Genomic DNA, 26,582 nt, shown 5'->3' on the forward strand with positions numbered 1-26,582 from the left:
CTTTAAGTTTTTAACACATAGATCTATTTTATCAATACACCCCACAAGAGATTTTTTGCAATTCATAATTCACACTTAAATCAACCAATGAATCTGGTAATTATAAAAACTTCAGGAACTGAAAAAACAAATTGTCCACAAGCATGCTGAGGATACAGTTGGATTGTACTTATCAGTGCTCCAAAAATGCCAAGCATAGCAACAACCTCAACACGGTCTCTCTTCTTTACACAAAACTCCTGCAAATACAAAGAAGTTAAGACGGGCCAAATTTCTATGAACTAGAACAAGATTAGCAAATTTATTTTAAAGATTCTTCAATCAATAGCCGCAAATGATGCATCTTATCTATACCATAATAGTGTTCACTCTTAATCAAGACTGATAGAATAATAGTTTTGCAATAGAATTACAACTCCAATTCAAAAGAACAGCATGCGAGTTTCCTAAATGGGTTTTACTGTCTATTAAACAAGAAGCTACATAACTGCGTAACATCAAGGTCATTTGCCAAAGAATCTAGCTTAAGGTTATGAAACTAATTTGCAGTAAGATTTCTGTCAATTCAAGCACGGTATCATAGTTATTTAGTATCACTACACAAATAAATTTACAATTAATTATTAGCCAAATGCTTAGATCAAGTCAGCAAGCTAACCTTCATGACACAGTGTTTCCAAGTGGTACAAAGGAAGCTAAACAAAGTATTTGGGAAAACACTTGCCAATTTGAGGAATGGAGACACAGTTGTATTGTAATGGCCTTCATTTTGTCAACACAAAATGGAAGCAACACTAAAAAACTTTTCAGTTGAGCTTCACATTTCTTTGAGATATCTCATTATTTGATTGGCAAAATTGATCAAACAATTGTCACCAATCCATATAATGAAACGTTTTACTCAAGGCTCTAATCAAGTCCTTTTTTGTTTTATCAGCTTGTCAGCCTATACTTGATTTTTGAGGCCTTCAAAGTCCTTTTTTGCATTTTTGAGCTTTTGCTTGGATCTTGCTTTCAATTGTACTTTCAATGCGAGATATCATGGGGATTAATCGGAGGTATTAATCAAAAGATAATAAGGTTTAAGTACCTAAAAAGTGGGGTTTGCAACTTCAACTACATATTTAAAATATTGAACTTATGTTTTAATGTTGGGTTGCACTTTTTGAAAAATTGTAATAACCCCAACAGGTTATAACTCCTTCAAACACCAAAAATCTTTATACTTCAGTTGTTTGACATTTCGTCAAACACTTTGCAAGCAAGCTCTGATACCACTGTAATGACCCTCCTCAAATCTGCTCTCAAAAATGCTAATTGAAGACTCAAAGAATTTTGTCAAACAATTCACATGCAAGGGACATATGACTGATATAGTATTTCAACTAGCTTCAAATGACTTTTTCTTCAGTTTGCATCAATGAGAATCTTGTGCTAGAAGACTACAATGGACTACACAATGACCTAACATGAGTGTGCTACTAATTTTGACAATATTCAGTGCATATATATGATCTTAAGCATGAGAAATGAACACCTACAGCCAACTGGCATTTTTACAAACAGTTGGTATGCAAACTAACTAGCTGATAAATAATGATATTAAATTGCTTAAATAGCACAAGCAACTTTTATCTTCTTAATTGCAATGAAAATTACAATGCTCATGAAATATGGCCAAGACTTTGGCATTTACATGGATTACAAAATGATAATGCTGGTATAATGCACACTTACAGCTGAAAGTTTATAACACCCTAAAAATAATACTAACAAAAGAACCTATTTGTAGATGGCTGTAATAATTTCCTTCAATGCTGCTCCTTCTGCTTTTCTTTTTACGAACTGCTTTTTTGGCCTGCTTTTTCGGACTGCTTTTTCCTACCCGCTTTTTCAGCCTACTTTTTTGGTTCCGCTTTTTTCGGACTGCTTTTTCGAATTTGTTTTTGGACTGCTAATATGTTGAATCTCAAGACCATATCTTTCAATGGCGTCAAAATTTCCAGCTTGAAGAGATTTCGTCCTCCAAACTATTGAGACATAATCTCCAGCAAATTTCCCAATTTCTTTGATATTTCCAAGCATGCTTAAAAGCTCTTTCCATTTCTTTTATAGTGTTCTCACAAGAGCTCCGTCCTTCATTTTCTCAATGTGGGATAAAACATAACTCCCTTTATGTAACTTATGTCTCCAATGTGTTATAAAATAAAGGGGACTCTTTTAATTTAAATATTTCCCACAAACTATAGTCTATGCATTAATAAAGTTAAATATTTAAATTTAACTTTATAAAATAGCTTTATCAATGCATAACAAATTTTATCAATGATAAACAAGTCTTCTTGTCGATTTTAAACAATTACCATCGACATACCGCTGCCCCTGGATGTTCGACCATGTCCAAGATGACTTACTATAAATAGTAAGTATGCCCAAAGTTGCCTCAAAACCCCTCAGAAAGACCTGCAACTGAAACTATCTAGGCCAAATGGCCTCTAAGCCCCTTTAATGTCCTGGCTAGCCTACGGGACCGTGGGGAAATAGACTAACGAAAACATCATGCTATGAATGCTAAAAAGGGGACATTACAGTCCGCCCTTCCCAAAATTGCTTGTCCCCAAGCAATGGCCGAACAACAACCCAATCAATCCACCTGGATCCCAAATGTAGTCATGAACTATATTGCTATCAGTCAACATAGGCTCCTGCAACAACCTGTGAAAATTAACCAAGAGGAATCCATAAATGAATCGTGAATCACGGTGCAATTGAACTCCAAATCCACTACTACCATAGTTAGGAACCCACGAGGCACAAACTCTCAAAATATTAGATCCCAAGTAGAGTAGATCACCCAAACTGTCAACATAATAAACACCATCCACACAACCCACCATGTTATGTGGAATGCACACTCCAACTCTACTACAATAGTGACCACTCCCACATGAAACTACACCAAATATAGAGAATCCACACACTGTACATCTGCTGCAGTTAACACAACTCTGCAGATTACCGACCACTGGCTCATAACCATAACACCCATGCACTGTTGATGGTGAATAGTCATTACACGGTAGATAGCAAAAATGAGAGCCCAGTCCAAACCTGTCTGCCATCAACTCCTCAACACATGGATCAAAAGCAAACCGATGAACATATCCTTTAGTATAATGCCGGTAAAAAGAACCAATCTCAGTCAAAGACTCATCCTGCAGACGTGATATGACCAACTGTGACTGATCATCAGCTAAGTCAGAGGATGATATAGCCAAGAGTGCAGAATCAACAACAACATCACTAGTCTCTATGCCCTCCAAGTCAAACATATCACAATGCTCAACTGCAGCGCCCAACTCAGTTGAACCTGCCTCCAGTGGAAATGGACCAAATATGCCAATAGTAGTGTCGTGGACAGATATATCCTCATATCCACTACCTCTATCAACCTCAACCATGGACATCCACAGATCACCAGACACCACGGTCTGTGATTGTACAGAATCTGGTAAAGACTGAAGTCGCTCTAACTCCATGGTCACCTTAGCCAAATGAAACTGTGACTCCTTGAAAGCCAACTGTGTACTCTCAAGAATCTCAGAAGTCACCTCGAGCTGCTGAGTAAGCTCACTCACCTCATCTTCCTTGGCCAATAATGCATCGTATGCTGTACTCCCCCACTCCATAAGATAATCTCTGTCGGCTACCAACTGCATATAATTTTGGCTCAGAATTCGGATAGCCTCCCATAAAGAGTGGATCTCTGTCAAGGAAAGATAATTGCCTCCCTGCTCATCACTAGTAGGAGAACCCCATCCATAAACTGCTAACAACTGACAAGCAGCATCGAAATGCTCGCAAGCGATAGAAATGTCTCGCTCGCCAACTCTCAACTGACTAGACACATGATTGTGCCGATTGGTCGAACTCCTATACTCTATCCTTGGTACACTGTCCAAAGGAGTAACCTCGAAATAGCTATCATCTATAATACTCAGATCCTGGGACTCTTCTGTAAACTCTGTCATATCTGAGAGATCATCAACCCATTCCAACAAGAATGGTCGACTAGATATATGAACAATGCCCAACACAGGTGTGTAAAAACTAATTCCAGCATTAAACAAGTTGTTGTCATGGATGAGAACTACACCTTGCAAACTACTAATCAAGTCCATGATAATGCAATAGATACTACTACCAAGGAATGATAGATATCTCTGGTCAAAACGATCCCAAGTACTAAGATAAGGATCCCAACATCTAATCCATGAACGGAAACCAGCTGGCAATTCAAGTAAACCTCTCACCTGAGTAATGTGAACAATACCAACTGACTTCACGCACCTGTCTACAATCTTTGAATCCGGAGTGTGAATGCTAGACATACTCATATCATCATCATGTGACCCGACTGTAAAAGAAAACTGAGTCCCTGCTATACGCGCTAACTTCCGAACTGAACTCACCTCAAGACAAAGCTTGTCCACGTATCTCTCAGAATCCTGGAGAGCCAACCGAGCACACACCAAGGAATTTCGAGTATCCTCCAGCTCATGAAAAAGCCGGTCAACCTCCTTCTCCTCCTTCTTCACTGCATCTTCCTTGATCTGTTGTAAGTCGTCAGAAGAAGAACCTGTTGTGACTCCTTTCTGTCTCTCCTACAGTTGAATCATCCAAATGTGATTCTCAATCAATCCATGTATCCTATCATGATGAGATAAAGCCATGACAATATCCTTGTCCCTTGTCTTCAGCTGGCTTGCCAAACCAAGTGAAGAGCTACTAGCCTCTATCTCATGTGAAGAAGCATCCAACTGTGCTTGATACTCATTTTCTGCAAAGTCCTGAATGCTCACTTTCTAATCAACTGTACTATCCTCAAACATGACAGTATCCTCAACTGCTATAACTTCATCCAGCCCAACTGTACTGGAATCACTATCTGTGTCAATCATGCAATCCGATGTGCCTATGATATCACCTTCTGATGCAACCGGCTCAACCTGCACAACATCTGAAACCCCTTCTGCCTGTGAAGATGATGCAAATAAACCATTACCTGAAGATGTGCTGAAGTCTCCCTGTATCAAATCTGCATGTCTGTTAAACTCCTCATACAAGTTTCCTCCTGTTATAGGGAAAGTATGATCCTTAGGCCTATCAAAGCGTTCAATCAGTCTCTCCGTAAACTCCACATATGAGATAATGTGTGCATGACCCATAGTGACCATGCCATGATGCCACCACTTGTGTGCTAACCCATCCAGGTGAATTGTTGCATACTTAATAGCTTCTTCCTCAGGCATAAAGTTCAATTGTAAGTATGTGTCAAGCTTTTGAACCCAAGCTCTTGCTGTAGACTTCCCCGAGCCATCATAATATGGTAACTGAAGTTTCCCTACTTTCTTTCGTAGTTCATAGCTCTGGTTCCTGTCATGTCCACATGGCATATGCTTCATCCGCACATCTATATACTCCCTAAAGGTGATTGTAGCAATAAAATTTGGACCTCCGGCTTCCCAATCTCTCCTCAGTTGGTCATGTATATCAATGATCTGGGGCTCTGATACGGGCTACTCTGGAGCTCTAGGAGGAAATGTGGGAATAATGGGTCTCGAACTCACTATCCTAGTTTGCTGGGGTGCATGACCGAAATTGTTCCCAACTTGTTTGCATCCATTATGTGTCCCATCTTGATTATAACCACTCTGGTTATTACCATCTGATTATTTCCTCCACCCACATTACCATTCAACCCCATTTGATGAGCCATCATCTGCATCATAAGCTCCAATCTCTGACTCTGTTCCTGTGCTCTCTGCTCTGCTGATCGCTGTCCCTGTGCTAAGGTGTCTAATAACTGTACGAATCTTTCCTTTCCCTGATTTGAATCGGCATTCATTTTGTCAAACATTTTTCTCTTTCTCTGGCTAATCTAAATTCCCAATAAGACCTCCACAGGATGGCAGGAAACCGCTCTGATACCACTGTAATAACTCCAACAGGTTATAACTCCTTCAAACACCAAAAATCTTTATACTTCAGTTGTTTGACATTTCGTCAAACACTTTGCAAGCAAGCTCTGATATCACTGTAATGACCCTCCTCAAATCTGCTCTCAAAAATGCTGATTGAAGACTCAAAGAATTTTGTCAAACAATTCACATGCAAAGGACATATGACTGATATAGTATTTCAGCTAGCTTCAAATGACTTTTTCTTCAGTTTGCATCAATGAGAATCTTGTGCTAGAAGACTACAATGGACTACACAATGACCTGACATGAGTGTGCTACTAATTTTGACAATATTCAGTGCATATATATGATCTAAGCATGAGAAATGAACACCTACAACCAACTGGCATTTTTACAAACAGTTGGTATGCAAACTAACTAGCTGATAAATAATAATATTAAATTGCTTAAATGGCACCAGCAACTATTATCTTCTTAATTGCAATGAAAATTACAATGCTCATGAAATATGGCCAAGACTTTGGCATTTACATGGATTACAAAATGATAATGCTGGTATAATGCACACTTACAGCTGAAAGTTTATAACACCCTAAAAAAAAATACTAGCAAAAGAACCTGGTTGTAGATGGCTGTAATAATTTCCTTCAATGCTGCCCCTTCTACTTTGCATTTTACGAACTGCTTTTTCGGCCTGCTTTTTCGGACTGCTTTTTCATACTCGCTTTTTCAGTCTGCTTTTTCGGTTCTGCTTTTTTCGGACTGCTTTTTCGGATCTGCTTTTTGGACTGCTACTATGTTGAATCTCAAGACCATATCTTTCAATGGCGTCAAGATTTCCAGCTTGAAGAGATTTCGTCCTCCAAACTATTGAGACATAATCTCCAACAAATTTCCCAATTTCTTTGATATTTCCAAGCATGCTTAAAAGAAGCTCTTTCCATTTCTTTTATAGCGTTCTCACAAGAGCTCCGTCCTTCGTTTTCTCAATGTGAGATAAAACATAACTCCCTTTATGTAACTTATGTCTCCGATGTGTTATAAAATAAAGGGGACTCTTTTAATTTAAATATTTCCCACAAACTATAGTCTATGCGTTAGTAAAGTTAAATATTTAAATTTAACTTTATAAAATAGCTTTATCAATGCATAACAAATCTTATCAATGATAAACAAGTCTTCTTGTCGATTTTAAACAATTACCATCGACATACCACTACCCCTGGATGTCCGACCATGTCCAAAATGACTTACTATAAATAGTAAGTATGCCCAAAGTTGCCTCAAAACCCCTCAAAAAGACCTGCAACTGAAACTATCTAGGCCAAATGGCCTCTAAGCCCCTTGATGTCCTGGTTAGCCTACGGGACCGTGGAGAAATAGGCTAATGACAACATCATGCTATGAATGCTAAAAAGGGGACATTACAAAAATATAACTTAAAATTTATTTATGTTACGTTTCTTAGTTACTTTTTGACTTTTAATTTATCACTTAAGTGATTTAAGTCATTATAGTGCACTTTATGTTATATTTTGATGTTGAGTTTCTTTTTAATTTATCATTTAAGTGATTTTATCACTTTATAGGCCATTTCGATATTGTGATTTACTTTAATGATTTAATTTAAAACATTTAAATGAAATCTCACTTTTTGAACATATTTACACATTATATGTAAAATATGTTAGTGTAAATCTGTAATGGACCCTTTAAAGTGAGATTCATTTAAGTAAATCAAATAGACATGTGCTAAATAGAAAGCTTTAAGTGATGCAAGTCAATTTAATGTTATTTTTTAATGAAATACATGTAATTGCTCCTCCAAACCACATTTATGGCTTGCAAACCACTAGTTTCTCATCAAAACAACTACTAGTGCGGTATCACTTGGATTTTAAAACATGTAAATGAATCTCCAAACCCCAATTTCAGTCTTTACATGTAATGGCATCCAAGAACCACGATTTGCCAAAGAATTGTTTGGTTGTGCAAATGCAAGTTATTGAAAACATACAATGACTCCTCCAAACCATGATTTTGCTCGAGCTCTCTTTCCATGCAATGCCTTCATCAAACCCATAGTTACGCTGCACTAGGGAGACAGAGGGACAGGTTTCCGGGATAGCAGGTCAGAGGGGCCTCAATTTGTGGATAGTGGGGGGACGGTGGCAAGGGACAAGGGTTGGGTGGGGGGTGTATATAGTATATATTATACATTTGGTACTTAAAATGTTAATTATGAAAAGATGTATAACAATATAAGACATAAAGGTGTAAAATTCTAAGTTAGTAAAATTTAAATACTTGAGTTTTGAACATTGCATTGAACATTAAACATGAAAGTGGAACATTGTACATTGAAAATTTAGATACTCAAATAAGCAAATGAAATAGTTCTAACTTCTATCATATAAATATTAAATAATAATAGTCAAAGGTATCACAAGTATGAGTTTCTCATCATAGAGATGATTACATTGGGCAACATGTATGATATTCACTACGCCCAATAGAATATTAAAACATGTTTGATTTTTTTAAACTAATTTTATTTTATTTTTGGTTGGATAGGGAACACCCGACCATCCCCCTGTCTCCTCAGGGGACTTGTTCCCATCCCCTGAAGGGACTTGTTCCCATCCCTAGCAAGACAACAACCCAATAGTGGCGCCGCTGGGGATGCAGCAATGTCGTTCCCCTCTTACTATGATCAAACTACAATTTGCTGAAGAGATGAAGTTTCACCAAGTTGCATGCATATCCATTACATGTAAATGAATTCCCAAACCATGTTCTTCCTTTAAGAGGTTATTTAAACCATGTGTTTGAATTTCCAAACCCTAATTTGCATCGAAAGAGTCTATTTTAAAACATGCGATTGAGTTTCCAAACCCTGATTTGCACTAAAAAGCGTGTTCTTGACTTTTTCTTCCTCTCTATTTGAGCATCCAAGTTCATTGGAGCTAGGTTTGTGCAAATACCTCATATTTAAAAGATGCAATGATCTCTTCAAAGCTCGATTTTGGCGTGGACTTGGTTTTTTGGTGTAGACTTGGTTTACATGCACTTGCATTGTACATCTTGCACGTGTTTGGACTTCTGAACCCTAATTTTGGTGTCAAAGGCAAAAAGTGTATGTTTATGTCTTCTCCAACACATGTTATGGTTTTTCTAAAAGATGTTTTGGACACTTAAATGCAAAAACATGTAAAGGGCATTCTAAACCACGATTTGAACCAAACATGGTTTCTCCATTACATGCAATCCCTTTCTCAAACCTTCATTTGGACTTTTGAAGGAAAACACTGCATGTATTTGGCCTTTCAAACCCCGATTTTGGCTTCAAATGTATTTGCCATTACATAATTTTAAATATGCAATATGTTTGGAGAACCCCAATTTCCTTAAGAGAAACATTTGCAAACATTTTGCTGCTCTCTCCTGCACTTGTAATGCATATTTTGTACATGCGTTTGGAGTTTCAAATTACGATTTTGGTCATTTCATTCTAAAACATTATATGTAATAGGGCATTCAAACCACGTTTTGCCAAAGTGTTTGAAGGGAAAGACATTTGCATCATTTCATGCACAAGCATTAACATCATATTGCACTTGCATTTGCTTCTATAAACCATGATTTGGAGATAAGGTTTGAATTTTTCAAAGGCATTTTATTCTTACATGCAAATACACTTGTGAAACCCGATTTTTGAGAGGACAAATTCATTTCGTCTTCTTCTTCTTCCAAAGTTTACTCTTTGCTCTCCACATAAGTATTATCTTCCATTTGTTCAAATGCAACCTTAGTTTTTCGTTCCAAGTTATTTAATATGTTTTAAAAAATTCATTCTTTGCAATTGCAAAAAGTTCTCCAAATAAAAAATAAATCTGCATGCAAGATTTAAGTATTGAACTTATCAATTTGAGTTGAAGCAAGAGGTATGTTCTTTTTTTGTTTTTTGTTTTTGTATATACTTTAATGCTTGTCATTGTTTGTGAAGAAAAGTTGGAGATCTTCCCTCAAAGAACGCAAGTACTTTTCCATGCTTCCATCTTCCATATTCAATCCATCATCCCATTTCACCCAAAATCCACATTCCCAGATATGTAATTGCATTTCCAAAACCCGATTACATATTTCCACCAAGTGAAAATGATGAGTTTTTTACCACATGTAATTGAATCTCAAAAACTCAATTTTGGTAGAAACTCACATTTTTAAATATAAAAACTCTCATCCTACACACATCCATATGCTTCAAACTTGCATTCTTAGTCATTCAAAACAAAAGCCTGATTTTGCCTACATTCAATCCACCTCGTGAAACCTAATTTTGGTCATTTTTGCCTAAAATACAAGTTGTTCCAACCAGCCTTCTAAAGTGTTCAATTAGTATCTAAATCATACTTTAAACACTCATCCTCCATGGATCTGCCATCATTGTACAAATCTTAAAACCTTCATGGATTCAATCCCATTGAAAGATGTTTTCACTCTTCGGAATTCTCATGTTGCAGCAAACTCTTCAAGTCAAGATATGTCAAAATTTCTTCAAAGACTAAAGACATCCTATCAAGAAGAATTTCTTCAAATAAAAGAAGCAATATTCATTTGGTCTCCACTTTCCTAATGGTATCCCTAGAACTTGAATTTGTGTAGAAATGTGCCAAGCATTTTGATCCAAAAAAAATTAAGAAAATTTTTTAAAATCAGTTAAAGATGCTAATGGGAAAGTTATTCTGAGTTTACATTCGTACATCATTAAGAAGGTCTTCAAAGTGCCAAAAACTCCAAGATGTACAAATCTAACAAAGGAGAATTCACAACAACTATGGAATGAGAAAAAGCTTGATTAGATCAAGTTTTCAAATGACAATTGGTGACTCATCAAAGGGAATCAAGAGACTATCAAGATGAATGCAGTAGCACGAAATACAGGAACTCCCAGTATTGTGATCATTCGCGATTGCATCATCAAGTACAAGGCATTTGTTGATAATCTACAATATTGATTCATTTAGAATCAACGGTGAGAAAGGGGAGCCTTCCCTTTAAGGTAGGAGAGACTCTGTCTCACACGTTGTAGCTAGTGACCCTATTTTGTGGCTGAACTTGCATAAACTATTAGTTGTAAAATATCCACCCAACATGTTGCACAAGGCGTCTCAATACTGTTTACCGTACTGGTAAAGAAATCAACACATACAGACAATGGAACAGAAATAGTAGAATTATATTCGCATATGCCAGACATACATTATGCTTCATAATATCCATAATAGTAGATGATTAAAAAATTTACAATGATCCCAAACAGGATATAAATACTATCCGCTAAACCTTCCCGGAGGAGTCCGTCGGCCACAAACATTATGTCCGCTACAAACTATTTACCCGTCGGCTACAAAAACACCGCCGGGACCATCCAGTCGGCTGACACCATCCCCCCAAAAAAGAAAAGTCATCTCCAGATGACAATTACAAAATATCTGAAACAAATTAACAAACAAAATACATCATCAAAGTGACTACAACAAGAAAAATCTGCTTCTGTCACATCACTTCACTTCGTCCCGTGCCTGTAGTCTCTGCTAACACCATACTATCTCCTCAAGCTAACTTTGATAGCCACCCATGCTGCTTTCTCTGCTTCCAACACTGGGTCCACTGAGCTAAGTGTCACTGCACTGCCTCCAACTGGATGATTAGCTCCTCCCGAGCTCTCTACGCATCCACCAAGACAGCCTCACAGCCAACACCTACTCCAAGTGCCTCTGGTACATAGCACTTTATGCCTGCAGTAGCTCTAGGTCTTCATCAACTGGTCAGACTCCCACGACTGATATCCGCAACAACTGGGGGTCGAGGGGCAGCGCCCCTCGCAGCCAACACCAAATTAGCACTTTGAAACCCACACAAAATTGCACGGAATGCACCATTTTTGACTTTTTTTGCCAATTCTACACTCTTTCTGGCAACCATTGATGCTTCCCCTTCCCTTTGGCATCATCTGCTACTCATTCCGAACAACTTGAATCTGTCGTCTTTTTTTTTTTTTTTTTTTTGGTAAGCAACCCCTTTGCTTCTGTTTGTTTGTTGTTATTCTCTACAAGTTCCTCCTTCCTCCTGGCAGACAAATAAACTGCTAAATTACCTTCCGCGGAAAAATTGTCCGCACCCTCCCCTCCGTGGGAGAGAAAAGCTAGCTTATGAATTTTATTGCCATAATCAAGGAGTCGACTGCTGAACACCTCTGCTACCAAACCCTCTTCTTTCGTGCTTCCCATTGCAACTTGCCGGCTGTTCTCATTCGCAAGACGACTTCGCTCAAGTCCGATGGAACTATATGATTACAAAAATGCCTATAGAGGTAACAGTCATGCACAGAAGTATTTCATTCGACAGAGCAAAGATGACCAGGAACATCTTTACAGGACTCTCTGTCACCAATATCACTCCACAAAATTTATATACTTGCCCGTCCACAAATTACAACCCGAGTGTATTTACAGCAAGATCGGACACCTCACAATCTCCTCACTCATCTACAAAGTAAGCTTTGCAGGAAATCATCCAAACCGATCGATCGGCAAAACAAGCCTGAACAACTGCAGGGCATCCCAAAAACTCACATCTTTACACTTCTCAATTTCCCGTGAAGTATATTCAATGCTTCCTCCGGTTCTATCACAAGCTTGCATCTAGCACTTGAAACTCTTTCCGACTAAACTCCCTGCGAATGATGGACTAGTGGTTGCAACTTCCAAAAGAACGACGCGGATTCTGATTTTTATTTTTTTTAGCCGCCTTCCAAACTGCTTCCGCGGACAAGACAGGCCGGAGGAGGGACTTGACAGCACCTGGCGGTTTCGTTTTCCTTTCCCGCGGGGAGCAAAAGATGAAAAAGGAAACAAAACAGGTTTGATAGAAGTCCGCGGCCGATGACTTGGAGGCTTTGTTCCTCGTAGGACGCTTTTCGGCGGAGAAGTTAGAGATTTAAAGCCCGTGGACAGGCTGTCCACGGGGCCTTTGCCTATCACACTCGCAGACAGACTGCTGCCCACGGGGCTTTTCATTTACCTGCGGACAGACTGTCTGTGAGGCCTTTGCCTGTCACACCCGCAGGCAGACTGCTGCCGCGGGGCTTTTCATTTACTCGTGGACAAACTGTCCGCGGGGCCTTTGCTCTTCTTTTTTTGAATTTTTTTTTTTGAAATTTTTTTTTTCAATACAGAGGTACCTCAATTTTGCCTCCAGGCGTCGCCATTCAACAACGACGACGACGAGAAAATCATCTGATCATTCTGCGACTGTGACACTGACGGTATCTTCCTGGCACGGTAGGATCCGTTGACTTCATGAGGTATATCTTGCCCGTTCAACGTCCCCAACTCGATTATCGCCAACCTCCCGGGTCCGATATGGTCCAACCCATCTTGCCTTAAACTTTTCCTGTTTGATTTCATCCCGAGCGTCATACTTGAGTACCAACTGCCCCGGCTGAAACCTACTGAGTTTGTCATGTCATGCCTTATGTCTTTTCTGTGTTACCTCTGTCGCCCATTGTGCCTGCAGTCGTCGCACATCTAACTTATTTCCTTGCTATCAATATCCTTCAAGTAATTTTATGGTGTGATGCATTCTTTTCCTCCTGTGCGGTCCATTCACCGTGTACTGAATGGTGGGATCTTTCTTTTTTCTGGGTCTGTATTGTATGTCCTTCCCTTCTTCAGCCATAACCTCCTTTGCATCATCTGCTTCTCTGTATTCCTCCGAACACTCATTTTCCTCCTTTTTCTCACCTTCGTCGACCCTGAGCATATTACAACTCGAAAAGAGTTCGTAGTCTTCTATTTGCCAATGGTAAAGGCCATTCACCGAGTCTAGGTCGTCGTCATTCGATCCTCCATCTAGTCTCAATATTCCTTCTTCGTCTGGTTCCATTCTCCTCTTTCCTTCATCGTCACTGTCGCCTTCACCTTCTGAGTCTAACGATGTTGCCTCCTCACCTACCATTTGTGTGTGCAGGTCAATTATGAATCTTTTGCCTCCGCGCTCCATTGATAGGGTATTTCGTTTCCAATCATATTTTACTTTTGCTTGCACCAACCAATCTCGTCCCAGAATAGCATCATATCCTTTTCTTTTCAATGGAATGACTACGAAATCCAATAAAAATGGTTGCGTACCAATGGTTACCGGTTGCGCTTTCAAGATTCCCAACGGTTTGATTCCATGCTGGTCTGCCGTCAGCAACTGGAATGTAGGTGGCCATAGCGTCGGCTTTCCCAACTTCTTCCAAGTATCCTCTGGCAACACATTCACGCCGGACCCTCTGTCGACAATTGTCTCTGTCAAAACATTTCCCAAAATCCCCATCTCGACGACTGCCAGATGCCGTCCGGAGGTGAGTGCCAACAACATTGGGTTTGTTGTCATCACTTCCCTACTATCCCTTCCTGTGTCCTTCGGTGCTTTCGAAAACGGTGTATGATTCAGAATGGCTGTTCGTAACTGGGGCATTGTGAGGAGGTCACTTATCTTGACCGGTATCTCTGTTTGTAAGATCTATCGTACAATGTTTTGTTCTGCGAAGTTTCTTGCCAAGGTGCCGGTGATGTCCTTCACTGAGATGTCCCCACCGACGATGCTTTTGAAATTTCCGCCTACGCTTCGCCCAATTTCCTCTTTTCCTCTGCTTGCCTTCGTGTAATTGCCAGAACCTCCTCTACATCCGTGCCGACAGTGATCAAGTTTACTCCAGACTTTGGACACTTGGAATCTTCGTGATCGCCGGGTCCGCACCATCTGCATAATAATTTCGGTGTGTTTGCCGTTGTACAAACTTGCGCAAAATGACCCCACAAATTACATGCTCGGCATTGAACGATCGGCCGTCCGTTTGCATCATACTGGGTTCGACTTCGGCTCCCATTATTATTGTTATTGTTCGCATTGTTATTATTTTGCCCTTTGTTATTATTCCTGTACCCTCCGGATGTGGCACCTGCACTATTCGTATTTCCGCTACTACCCGACGAGGAAGCCTCCTGTGTGAGAAACACCTGCGGAGATCCTCTTGTCTTCATGTTAAAGGGGCACTCTTTTGTTAAATGGCCCATGATCTGACAAATGTCACAAAATTGGTTCTTTGGACATGATCCTTTAGTATGACTGTCGGTCTTACACTCTGTGCACTACAGTTCACTGCCTTTTGGCTCCTTCTGCATGTTTTTAAACTCCATTATGTGAACCATATCCTTCTGTAGGGCACGAACCTTCTTGCTGCTACCTTCGTCGTCACTGCTATCATCTTCGGCAGGCTCGTCGTCATCAGAATCAGAGGAGCTAGTTTTCTTCTTCTTTGTTTTCTGCTCACTTTCAAGGTCCAGTGCTCTGTTATACACGTCCACATATGACGACAGTGGCACAATTTTCATTTTCCTCTGCAATTTCGATCGTAGGCCGTCCACAAACCATCTTTTCTGCAATCCGTCCGCCGGCTTGCTTTCCATTTTGTTTATTAAGTCTTTTAATCTCCTGGCGTAGACGCGGACAATTTCGTGCTTCCCCTGTTTGGTATTGAAAATCTCTGCTACAATTTCATTATCATCCCGCAAGAGTTTAAATTCCGCCAGGAACTCCTTTTTAATGTTATCCCAGCTATTTAGCTTTTGTGGATCTGTATCCGAAAACCAATCAATCACCACACCCTGTAGGGTTGCCAAAAATTGCCTGACCCATTCGTTGGCATCTGTGATTCCATTTGCCCGCCAGATCGTCTCACATGTCTTACAATGTCGGATGGGGTCGGCTGTACCATCGCCCTCAAACTTCGGTAGCTTTTCTTTAGGTCCCGCCATCACAACACTGGAGGTCTGCACTCCCACACCAAAGGTCTGCACTCCCACACCGGCGGTCGGCACTCCCACACCGGTAGTCTGAACTCCCACACCGGCGGTCTGCACTCCCACACCGGCAGTCTGAACTCCCACACCGGCAGTCTGCACTCCCACACTGGAGGTGTCGACAACTGCGAACCTTGGTGAAGAAGAAGGATCTTCTGAAGTTGTTTCTCATGAAAGTCTATCTCGGATGAAGAGGTCACTCCACGCTCGTGCTCCCTCGGCACTGCGAGCCAGGTGAGTTGATGCTCTTCCGTCTGAATTTTCCTCCGTCGGTGAACACAAATTCAAGAACTCCTCCCGTGCTTCTTTCACCAATTCCACCCGCTGCCGAGTCTCCTCCAACAATTCTTCGGCACTCCGGTTTCCGGCGGCAATCTTCTGAAATCTCTGTCGGCGTTCGGCTTGCTATGCCAGAATTAAATTCTATTGCACAGTACGGGTTCCATCTTTTTCCTTGACCTTATTCCGATTTTTGTTAAGCTGATTTGGCATTAATCTTCATTCCTCCCACCTTCCAGATTCATAAAGCAACGGCACCAAATGTTTACCGTACTGGTAAAGAAATCAACGCATACAGACAATGGAACAAAAATAGCAGAATTATATTCGCATATGCCAGACATACATTATGCTTCATAATATCCGTAATAGTAGATGATTAAAAAATTTACAATGATCCCAGACGGGATATAAATACTATCCACCGAACCTTTTTGGAGGAGTTCGTCGGCCACAAACATTATGTCCGCTACAAACTATTTACCCGTCGGCTACAGAAACACCGTCGGGACCATCCAGTCGGCTGACAAATACTATAGTCATTTTTAGCTACTGGATGGATTGAAATATCCATATATCCCCACTTGTGATTGTTAGCTCATAGATGGGTCAGAATAACTAGACTGTAATAACATATGTGTAATGTCCCTTTAGGGTTGGGATTGCAAAGTTGAGTCAAACACCCAATTTCTTCTTCTTACTTAATCAGATGATTCCAATTAAACAAGTTAAATGTTTCACCATATAAGAAATTGTTCTCTCTAATATGTATGTATGTACAAGTACATGACTTGAAATTAGATGGATAACAATGTCAGTATAAATATGTTATGAATACTATTGCTTCATTACTTGTGATGATAGAGAAATGATGCTATGTTGATATGTGATGTTCTTGTGTAATTGACATGTATATTTTTAGTAATTTGGATGCTATGTCTAATATGGATGAATTGGCTGTGCAATAATTGGATCATGTCTAGTCTGAAAACTATATATCACTGACTTAGCGAAGAGATTGATTCCTCCAATAGAGTCGATCTAAGGAAATAGGTAATATTCCATGCCTTTGAGATATTTTGAAAGCCCTCTAAATAGTAGCTTGTGTTGAGATGAATAGTCATTTTTGTAAATGGATATGTTTTGTGTTTTTTTAAAACGAATCCTAACCCTAGTTGTACACTTTCATTATTTCAGATATTCATTTATAATCATTGTTTGATAATTACTTTATTCCCATCTCTCATGGACTGTTGTCATACATAATTCATACATCTTTGTTATTGCCATCACAATATTTTTAATCAAAAATATTCTTTTGAATGTTCGTTATGAATCATAATCTTATTTCTCTTTTGTATCCAAGTCTTATAATTTCAGGTACCGATAGGATAGATAAGTCAATATTATTTAACTGAAAGTCGCTTTGTCTTCATCAGTGTTGTTTTATTTGCTAATCATTTCTTCTGTCACGAGCTTGCCAAATTTTAGTTACGAAATATGAAGAAGCTATTCTAAAGCACCAACGTCACAATAATCTTTGGTTTTGAATAGGTTGACAGAAATTTGATACCAAGAAATAGAGAGAATACTTCTTTAATCCAAGCTTGAAACTGCATTGAGAAAAGGTGAAGTATGTTATGCCATCCTCAAGCCAACAGTCGTGTAGAAGGTTCTAATCCCAATAGCGTAAATAGAGTTCGCACATGAACGGAAGTTTTCTTTTCTTTTTGAAGCAGTTGCACAGAATTGGGAAACACTAATGAATTGGTATTTGACAATCACTGACACTTGTGCAAGAGTATTTCTTGTTGAAACATTAATATCTATCCTAGAGTAAGTAGTCTACTATGCAACTAATGAAGATAAAAGCATGGGAAATATATCTTCAAAATTAACTAAGTTAATAAGCACATAAATTATATCTTTTCAATTACTGGAAATATTCACAATGTCATCATGGCAGGAGAGCAACCACTGCTGAAAGTCTTTGTTCCATTCACATCAGGCATTCATATTTGGTGCAATTGTCTTTGTAATTGTTGGAAATCAATCTATCAACTCTGCAATCTTCGTGCTTTATCATTTGGATGGTAATCTGTATGCTAAATTCTAAAGTTGCTACTGGGTATGTGTGGGCATTTAGTACACTTCCGATATCTAAAACTGGGGGACAGTGTTAGGAGAGAATTTGGCTGATACATCTTAGGAAGGAATCATACTTCTTGTCTTGTCAATGACCAATCCAAAATGGACGCTCCTAAATGGTGACACGTCTATGGTCAAGATTATATGTACCTTCAACCTCTTGCAATCAAGATGCTCTCACAAGTAAGTTGTTTTTATTTTTATTCCAACAACTGTTGAATTTAGTACTTAACATTCTTTAATCTATTTTTCATTTTCTATTTTCTATTTTTAAGAATTATTTAGGTTTTGAATAAAACAATTTATTCACATGACACAAAATGACAATTTCAAATAAAGAATGTTGCCAATGAATAGATCATCCTTGTGAGCGGAATTCAAAATGTTTAAATTAATTAATTTCATTGGTCAAATCAGTGTTATGGGACTCTGACTCGGAAAGTCAAAATTGGGCTCAGACTTGGACTCGGCAACCGGACTCGGCAAATACTCGAAAAATCGAAAAACCCATCAAATTCAAAGATTTTTAAGGATTTAAAGATTCTTTCATGCATCATTTAGTCAATTAACATCAAATACACAATAATTGAGATAAATAGAAGCTACTTAACACTCATACACAATTTTGCATAGATCACATAAGTATAAAAGCAAATTTCTAAAAGAAAAAAATGAATAACATAATATAAAGTTTAACATAGTGTCACTATCAAATGTTTATAATATATGAAATCCATGGAATCAACAGTTCAAAACATATATCGAAATATCAGCTAGAGTGTAGAAGACTAAGGCTCATAGTAGCCTATACCCTCCTAGGAATACGCTTATGATAAGTGATGGAAGACTCTAGAGCCATCCTCTCTCCTTGTGTTCAAGGCTGAACCTTAGGGAAATCATCATCCTCATCCACACCCACATAATCTTCATCATCAGACTCGGATCCATCGCTCCTAGCCTCAGCGTCCTACACTTGGTCTCCTTGCATTGTAGCCTCCTCGACTTCCATCGCTACTGCCTTTGCCTCCCAGTCCATCTCTGACTCCCAATCCACCTAATCAACCCACTCCACGTCATCACTAAAGACAAGATCAACAATCTTTGTGTTCCACTCTACATGTGGATCAATAGTCTCTAATATAATCGGTGATATATCAGTGCCCTGGATTTGTTTATGAAGAAGGCGAAGGTTGTAGTGAACAAACGACAAAGACAAGATCATTCAATTTGTGCACACACAATGGAAATGCAAGTAAGTTTGTAGAAGCCTACTCCAATGCTTCCTTTAGCTCCTCTTAATACTTAAGTGCAAGCTACAAAGCTGCACAAACAATCAGCAATTGAAATGGAAGAGCCAACCGGTTTGCTAATTTCTCTCTCAAAACCCCAATACTCTTCTGTAACTATTTTCTCTCTATCACAAGCATTAGCAAAGGATGGAACGACCTTTTTAGGTAAAATCGATATTATACAAAGCATAAACAATTCACTTAACCCTTTATTTTATTATTTTTTGCACTTTATGAGTCATGTTGCCAAAGAGAGTCCAAACCTCAGGACTCTGCGAATCTAGAGAGTCTTTGGACTCGGCGAGTCCATGCTAACTCTGTCAAGACTCTGCCAAGTCCGAGTCCTAAGAGTCTTTGGACTCGGCGAATCCATGCTAACTCTATCAAGACTCTGCCGAGTCTGAGTCCAAAGGCTATTTGCCTTGGAAATGTGGACTCTAGCTTGGACTCGCAGGGTCCCTTAACTATGGTTCAAATAATATGCAGGTCAGACCAGCCTGGAGTCATGACTCTTGGCCTTGAGGCGACTATATAAAGGAGTGCAAATCAATTCATTTCATCACAATCCAAGAACCTCCTAAAAAGGAAAGAAGAATATTTACAAAAAAAAGGCAGTGATTTCACAATAAGGCAGCAATTTTATCTATTGAGGAGCAACTCTGAGAAGATTTTAGAGGATAAAATCTTTGATTTTCCTCAAAATCAGAGTTTGGAGCTTTTAAATAAGAAATTGGGGCTAAAAGACAAACAAAGTCAGAATTAGTGTGCAAAACAGAGAAATCAAGGTAGAAATTTAAAAAATCAGACCTTAGAAAATTGAGAATTCTTGATCAAGTAGAGAAGGAAAGTTGATCAGGATATTATTTCATATTATGTAAACTTTCAGATTTCCTTAATGATGTTTATACTTATCATTCTGTGAGCTTAATAAAAAGTTCCTTGTTTTGCATGGTAATTGTTGAAGTAGAGGCTTGGAGACAGAAAGAAGGTGGCTCAAAGTCAAATTCTTATAGTGAAATTCAAAGAACAAAATTGGCATAAGAAAAATCAAAGCCTACAAGTGAAAGAAATCATCACCCACTTGAATTTCCTCCGGAAATCCAAGTTCACTTTGAAGGATCCAGCTACATAAGATACTTCACCACTTTATGAAGATCAAGGTGAAAGCATCGAAAGGGACATTAAGTTTGCAGTACAAACAAGTTCAAAATTGTGGCAATGACAATATTTTCAGAAAATGGAGAAAATTTGAGAAGATGAATGTCGTCGGTAGAAACTGTGTAGCCGACGGGTCCATGTCATCGATAAAGATTTTGTAGCCGACGAGTAGATTAGTATTGTTATGTAGCCGATGGACCCATTCGGGAAGGTTCGGCGGGAAGTATTTATACCCCATCTGGGATCATTGTAAATCATCTTATCATAAGCATAATGTAATGTCTTTGGCATATGCGAATAATAGAAGGAGTTATGTTGTTCTTATCTATTGTCTGTGTGCATTATTCTATTTACCCATACAGTAAACATTTGGCGCCATTGCCCAATGGACCTAGAACAAAGGCTAAGGGATGAAGACTAATGTTGAATCAATTAAACAAAAATAAGAATAAGCTGAAGGATAAAGATGAAATACGCACAGCTCAAGGAAATTTAATTTTGGCGCAACAGGCCGAGCGCAAACAAAGGTTTCAGCAAGTTGCTGACGAATATCAAACCACTGAGGAATTGTTGGAAGAGACTCGACAGTGGATGGAATTGGTGGAAGAAGCAAGGGAGGAATTTTTGAACTTGTATTCGCCAAGGGAAGAGAATCCATATGGAAGGAAATTCACTCGCACGGCTCGAAGTGCCGAGGGAGCACAAGCGTGGAGTGAATTCTTCGTCCGCGATACACTTTCGAAAGGGACAACTTCAGAAGATCCTTCTTCACTAAAGTTCACCGTTGTTGCAAATAAGACACTTGTACCAAATAGCGCCAATGTGGGAACGCAGAGCACCAATGTGGGAGTGCAAAGCGCCAGTGTGGGATTGCAAAGCATCGGTGTGGGAGTGCAGAGCAACGCCAGTGTTGCAGGATCAAACAGCGCCCGTGCATAAAATCAAGTAGTGATGGTGAGACCAAAGGAAAAGTTTCTGAAGTTTGATGGCGATGGTACGGCCGATCCAATCCGACACTGTAAAACATGCAAAATAATTTGGAGGGCAAATGGCATCACAGATACAAACGAATGGGTCTGACAATTTCCGGCAACCCTACGGGGTGTTGCAATTGATTGGTTTGCTGATACAGATCCCCAAAAGTTAACCAATTGGGACAGCATTAAAAAGGAATTTATCATGGAATTTCAACTATTGCATGACGACAATGAGATCATAGCAGAGATATACAACACAAAGCAGGGGAAGAATGAAACTGTCCGAGTATATGCCAAGAAATTAAAAGACTTAATAAATAAAATGAAAAATAAGTCGGTAGATGGACTGCAAAAAAGATGATTCGTTGAAGGCCTACACCCGAAGTTGCAGAAGAAGATGAAGATTGTGTTGCTGTCATCATAAACTGAAGCATACAATCGAGCAATGAACTTAGAAAGTGAGCAGAAGACAAAAAAGAAAAAGAAGTGTAGTTCATCCGATTCAGATGATGACGCATCCTTAGGAGAGGATAGCAGTGATGATGAAAACAACAGCAAGAAGGTCAGAGCTCTCCAAAAGGACATGATCCGCATGATCAAGGAATTTAAGAACATGCAGAAAGAAACGAAGGGAAGCAAAATATGGTGCACGAAAGGTCACACAAAGGGATCCTGTCCAAAGAACCAGTTCTGCGAGATCTGTCAAATCATGAGACATTCCACAAAAGAATGCCCCTTCAATATGAAAACAAGAGGACCTCAACAAGTGCTCCTAACACAGGCAACTTCCACGTCAAGAGGGAACGAAAACACAAACATTGATGGTGCCACTTTAGGTGGGTACAGAAATAATAGCAGAGGGCAAAACAGCAACAACAATGCGAACAATAAAAATGGCAGCCGGAGTTATCAAATTCAGTAAGATGCAAACGGCCGGTCGATGGTTCAATGCCAAGCATGTAATTTGTCGGGCCACTTTACCTGAGACTGTACAACGGAAGACACACCAAAATTATTATGTAGATGGTGCGGACCCGGCAATCATGAAGATGCCAAGTGCCCAAAATCCGGAGTGAATTTGATTACCATCTGGACAGACGAAGAGGAGGTTCTGGCAATTACACAGAAGCAAGCAAACTGTACCCCGACCCGACAGAAGAAAAGAAATTGGAGGAAGCACGGGCAGAAATTGAAAAAGCAGCACAGGCGAAGACATCTCAGATAAAGAACACCACCAGCACCTCAACAAGGAACTGCGTCGAGCAAAACATAATAAGGCAAGTGATGCAAATGGAAGTCCCGATCAAATTTAGTGACCTTCTCACAATCCCGCAGTTACGGACAGCCATTCTGAATTATACGCCGTTCTCGAAAGCGACAGAGGAAACAGGAAGGGACAATAGTGGAACAATGGCAACAGACCCAATGCTTCTGGCACTCACAACGGGAAGGCATCCGGCAGTAGTGGAGATGGGCATTCTGGGAACTGTTCTAACCGACACAATTGTGGACTGAGCGTCAGGCGTAAATTTATTACCAGAAGATGTATGGAAAAAGTTAGGACAACCTATGTTGTGGCCACCAACATTCCAGTTGCTCACGGCAGACCAGTACGGGATCAAACTATTGGAAACTTTGAGGGTGCAACCAGTAACTATTGGAACGTAGCCATTTTTATTGGACTTCGTGGTCATCCCATTGAAAAGAAAAGGATATGATGCTATTCTAGAACGGAATTGGTTAATACAAGCAAAAGTAAAACATGATTGGAAATGAAATACCCTATCAATGGAGTGTGGAGGTAGAAGATTCATAATTGACCTGCACACACAAATGGTAGGTGAGGAGGCAGCATCGTCAGACTCAGAAGGTGAATGCGAGATCAATAATGAAGGAAAGAAAAGAATGGAACCGAACGAAGGAGTATTGAGATTAGGAGGATCCAATGAGGACGACCTAGATTTGATAAGCAACCTTTTCCACTAGCAGATAGAGGACTACGAACTCTTTCCGAGCTGTAATATTTTAAAGGTGGACGAAGGTGAGAAAAAAGAGGGAAATGAATGTCCAAAGGAAAGGCAGTTACGGCTGAAGCTGAGGGAAAGAACACACAGTACGAACCCAAAAAAAGGAAAGATCCCACAGTCTGGTACACGATGAACGGACTACACAGAAAGAAAAAGTTACACCGCATCATAAAATTAGTAGAAAGGTGCCGACAAGAAGGAATAATCTAGATGAGCGACGACCACATGCACAATGGGCCACAGAGCTGACACAAAACAGACGCAAAGCATGGCGTGATAAGCACCTTAAACTGAACAGGTTTCAGCCGAGGCAGTTGGTGTTGAAGTATGACAGACGAAATGAAATCAAACCAGGCAAGTTTAAAATCAAGTGTGTCGGGCCATACCAGATCCGGGAGGTAGGTGACAATGGAGCAATAAAATTATGGACTTTAGACGGACAAGAACTACCTCAGGCAATCAACAGTTCGAAGCTAAAGATGTACCATACCAGGAAAACTCCCTCGTTGTCACAGAATGACAAAGTCTAGAGGGAGAATTGATTCTGTTTTTTTTTTTTTTTTTAAAAGCAAAAAGTGAAGCATGCCACAGACGCCTGTCCCACGGACACCTGTCCTGCAGGCAGTGTGTTCCACGGGCAGTCTCCCGCAGGTGGTTTTTTTAATTTCCCGAGGCCTAACATTTCCTTCGTTCCGTGGAGGTTGTATGGCGATTGCCTTCATTTTTCTCGCAAGTTGCATCTTGTTTGTCCGCAGCCTCATCTTGTTCGCTCGCGGTTTCACCTTTTCACCTGCGGCTTAGTCTTTTCTTCTGCAAACTTCATTCTTGTAGAGCCCCTCTTGTGCGGACGGTGCTATCTCAGCGAAGGTGTTTATGATTTCGGTAGGGGTGTTTTATTCTTCCGTGGAATGAATTCCTGTGGCTGATGTTTTTTTTAATCTCCCACGGATGCATTTTAAACTCGTGCAAGCAGTAGGGTAACACTATATGTTCCCGTGGAGGTTAGTAAATTGTTGCAACTAATAGAGAAAAGTTTTTCGTGATAATATCCAGGGCATCACAAGCCTACAATTTGGCGTCTTGGCAAGAGTGAAGGCAAAAGGAAGCAATCAGAAATGGAGCAAAAAAAAAATTACAACTCAATGATGTTCAGAATGAATAATGTATGATGCCGAGGGGAAGAAAAAGATATAAATAGGTAGGAATCACAAGAGGTTGTCAGAAAGAGTGTGGAATCAGAAGAAAATCACAAAAATAGTGTTCCATGCAATTTTGTGTGGGTTTCAGAGTGCTAATTTGGTCTTGGCGAGCTGCTGCAGGCATAGAGTGTCTGTGTATCAGTGGTGGAGAAAACAACAGAACAAGCCTTTCGAGAGGGGTGATACGTTTTGAGGCACTTAGAGTAGGTGATGGACGTAAAGCTGTCTTGGTGGATGCATAGAGAGCTCGGGAGGAGATAATCATCTAGTTGAAGGCAATACAGTGACACCTGGTTCAGTGTATCCAGAGTTGAAAGCAAAGAAAGCGGCACGGGTGGCTATCAAGGTCAACTTGACTAAGGAGACAGTATTGTGTTGACAAAGGCTACAAATACAATGTGGTTTGGAGACCAATTTGGTGCAGGCATGGGACGAATGTGAAACTAGTGTCACAGAAACAGATCTATCTTGTTAATGTATTCTATTTTGTTCATCTGTCTCGGATATTTTGTAATTGTCATCCGGAGACAACTTTTTCCTTTGGGGGGGATGATATCGTCGCTAAACATTGTGTAGCCAAGGGGTTGATGTCGTTGATAGACATTGTGTAGCCAACGGGTTGATGTCGTCAGTAGATATTGTATTGTGTAGCCGACGGACCCCTTCGGGAAGGTTCTTCAGAACGGTATATGTACATCGTGGGAAATCATTGTAATCAGCATGAAAGTAGAATGTAATGTCTTATTTCCCCGCGGATTACCTTATTCACCCACAGCTTCATTTTTCGTCCGCGGCATTATTCTTTTATCCCGCAGACTTCATTTTTTAGAAGCTCCTCTTCTGCAGCTAATTCATTCCAAGGCACTCGTGGTGGTTCGCAGAGAAGGGAAGGGTCAGCTAAGATTGGGACGGTGATACAGAAGCTTGTCCATGTAACCAGCAATCGTTCCACGATATTCTTCAAAGATCTCAGGGTAGCCTTGTTCAAAGTTTTGGGATAGAATCTGCCAGCAATTTTGTAACAGCATCCATCAATACGACAATAGTCAGAGTAACTGTGGCTATTGAAATCGGAGCACTATACATGCAGCCAAGCATTGAAACAAATTTTTTGCATCAGAGACCCTGGAATTCACATTGTCCCCGAAATCAGCTCTAGTAGATTGCAAAACGCTAGAATTGTCGCCAATTCTTCTGCGGATGAGGTATTCTGGAATTTCTTGTTAAAAAGCCGGGGCTAAGTTTTTCTATTTGCCTTCATCTTCACATCAGTCTTTGCGGGAGCATTTGCTTTGGTTTGGAATTTCTGTTGCATGACCAATCTTTTTCTGGAAGGCGTTTCAATTAAAGTGCCAAGTGGAGCAGGCATAGTACGGACTCCTTTCCCACACCATGGGAGAAAAGAAAAATATTAACGAAAGGACATTGCTAGAACCTTTGCCCCGGAAGACAAAAGAAAAGAGGAGGAACCTTGCATTATAAAGGTCACACAAGAAGCCGTTATTATGGAATCAGCAGGGAAACGAAAGCAGTGGAAGAACCAACTAAAGACAAATATGGAAAAGAATGCCAAAGTCTTGGCTTCTGAAATTCGAGTTGTAGGGCCA

At 39.9% G+C, this 26,582-nt stretch overlaps 1 protein-coding gene across 2 annotated transcripts in view; it reads right to left on the reverse strand.

Annotated features, from left to right (window-relative positions):
• LOC149532225 (uncharacterized) overlaps positions 1–26,582 on the reverse strand; it is a 208,205-nt gene that overhangs the window by 100,747 nt on the left and 80,876 nt on the right. For both annotated transcript variants that reach the window (XM_089808523.1, XM_089808524.1), the window contains exon 6: positions 157–239. In XM_089808523.1, the coding sequence (XP_089664649.1) occupies positions 157–239 (83 nt within the window). The remainder of the gene's footprint in view (positions 1–156; positions 240–26,582) is intronic.

This window comes from Cupressus sempervirens, chromosome 11 (genome assembly GCF_028749045.1).
Source record: "Cupressus sempervirens isolate cs-2001-9-10 chromosome 11, ASM2874904v1, whole genome shotgun sequence".
NCBI classification, from domain to species: Eukaryota; Viridiplantae; Streptophyta; class Pinopsida; order Cupressales; family Cupressaceae; genus Cupressus; species Cupressus sempervirens.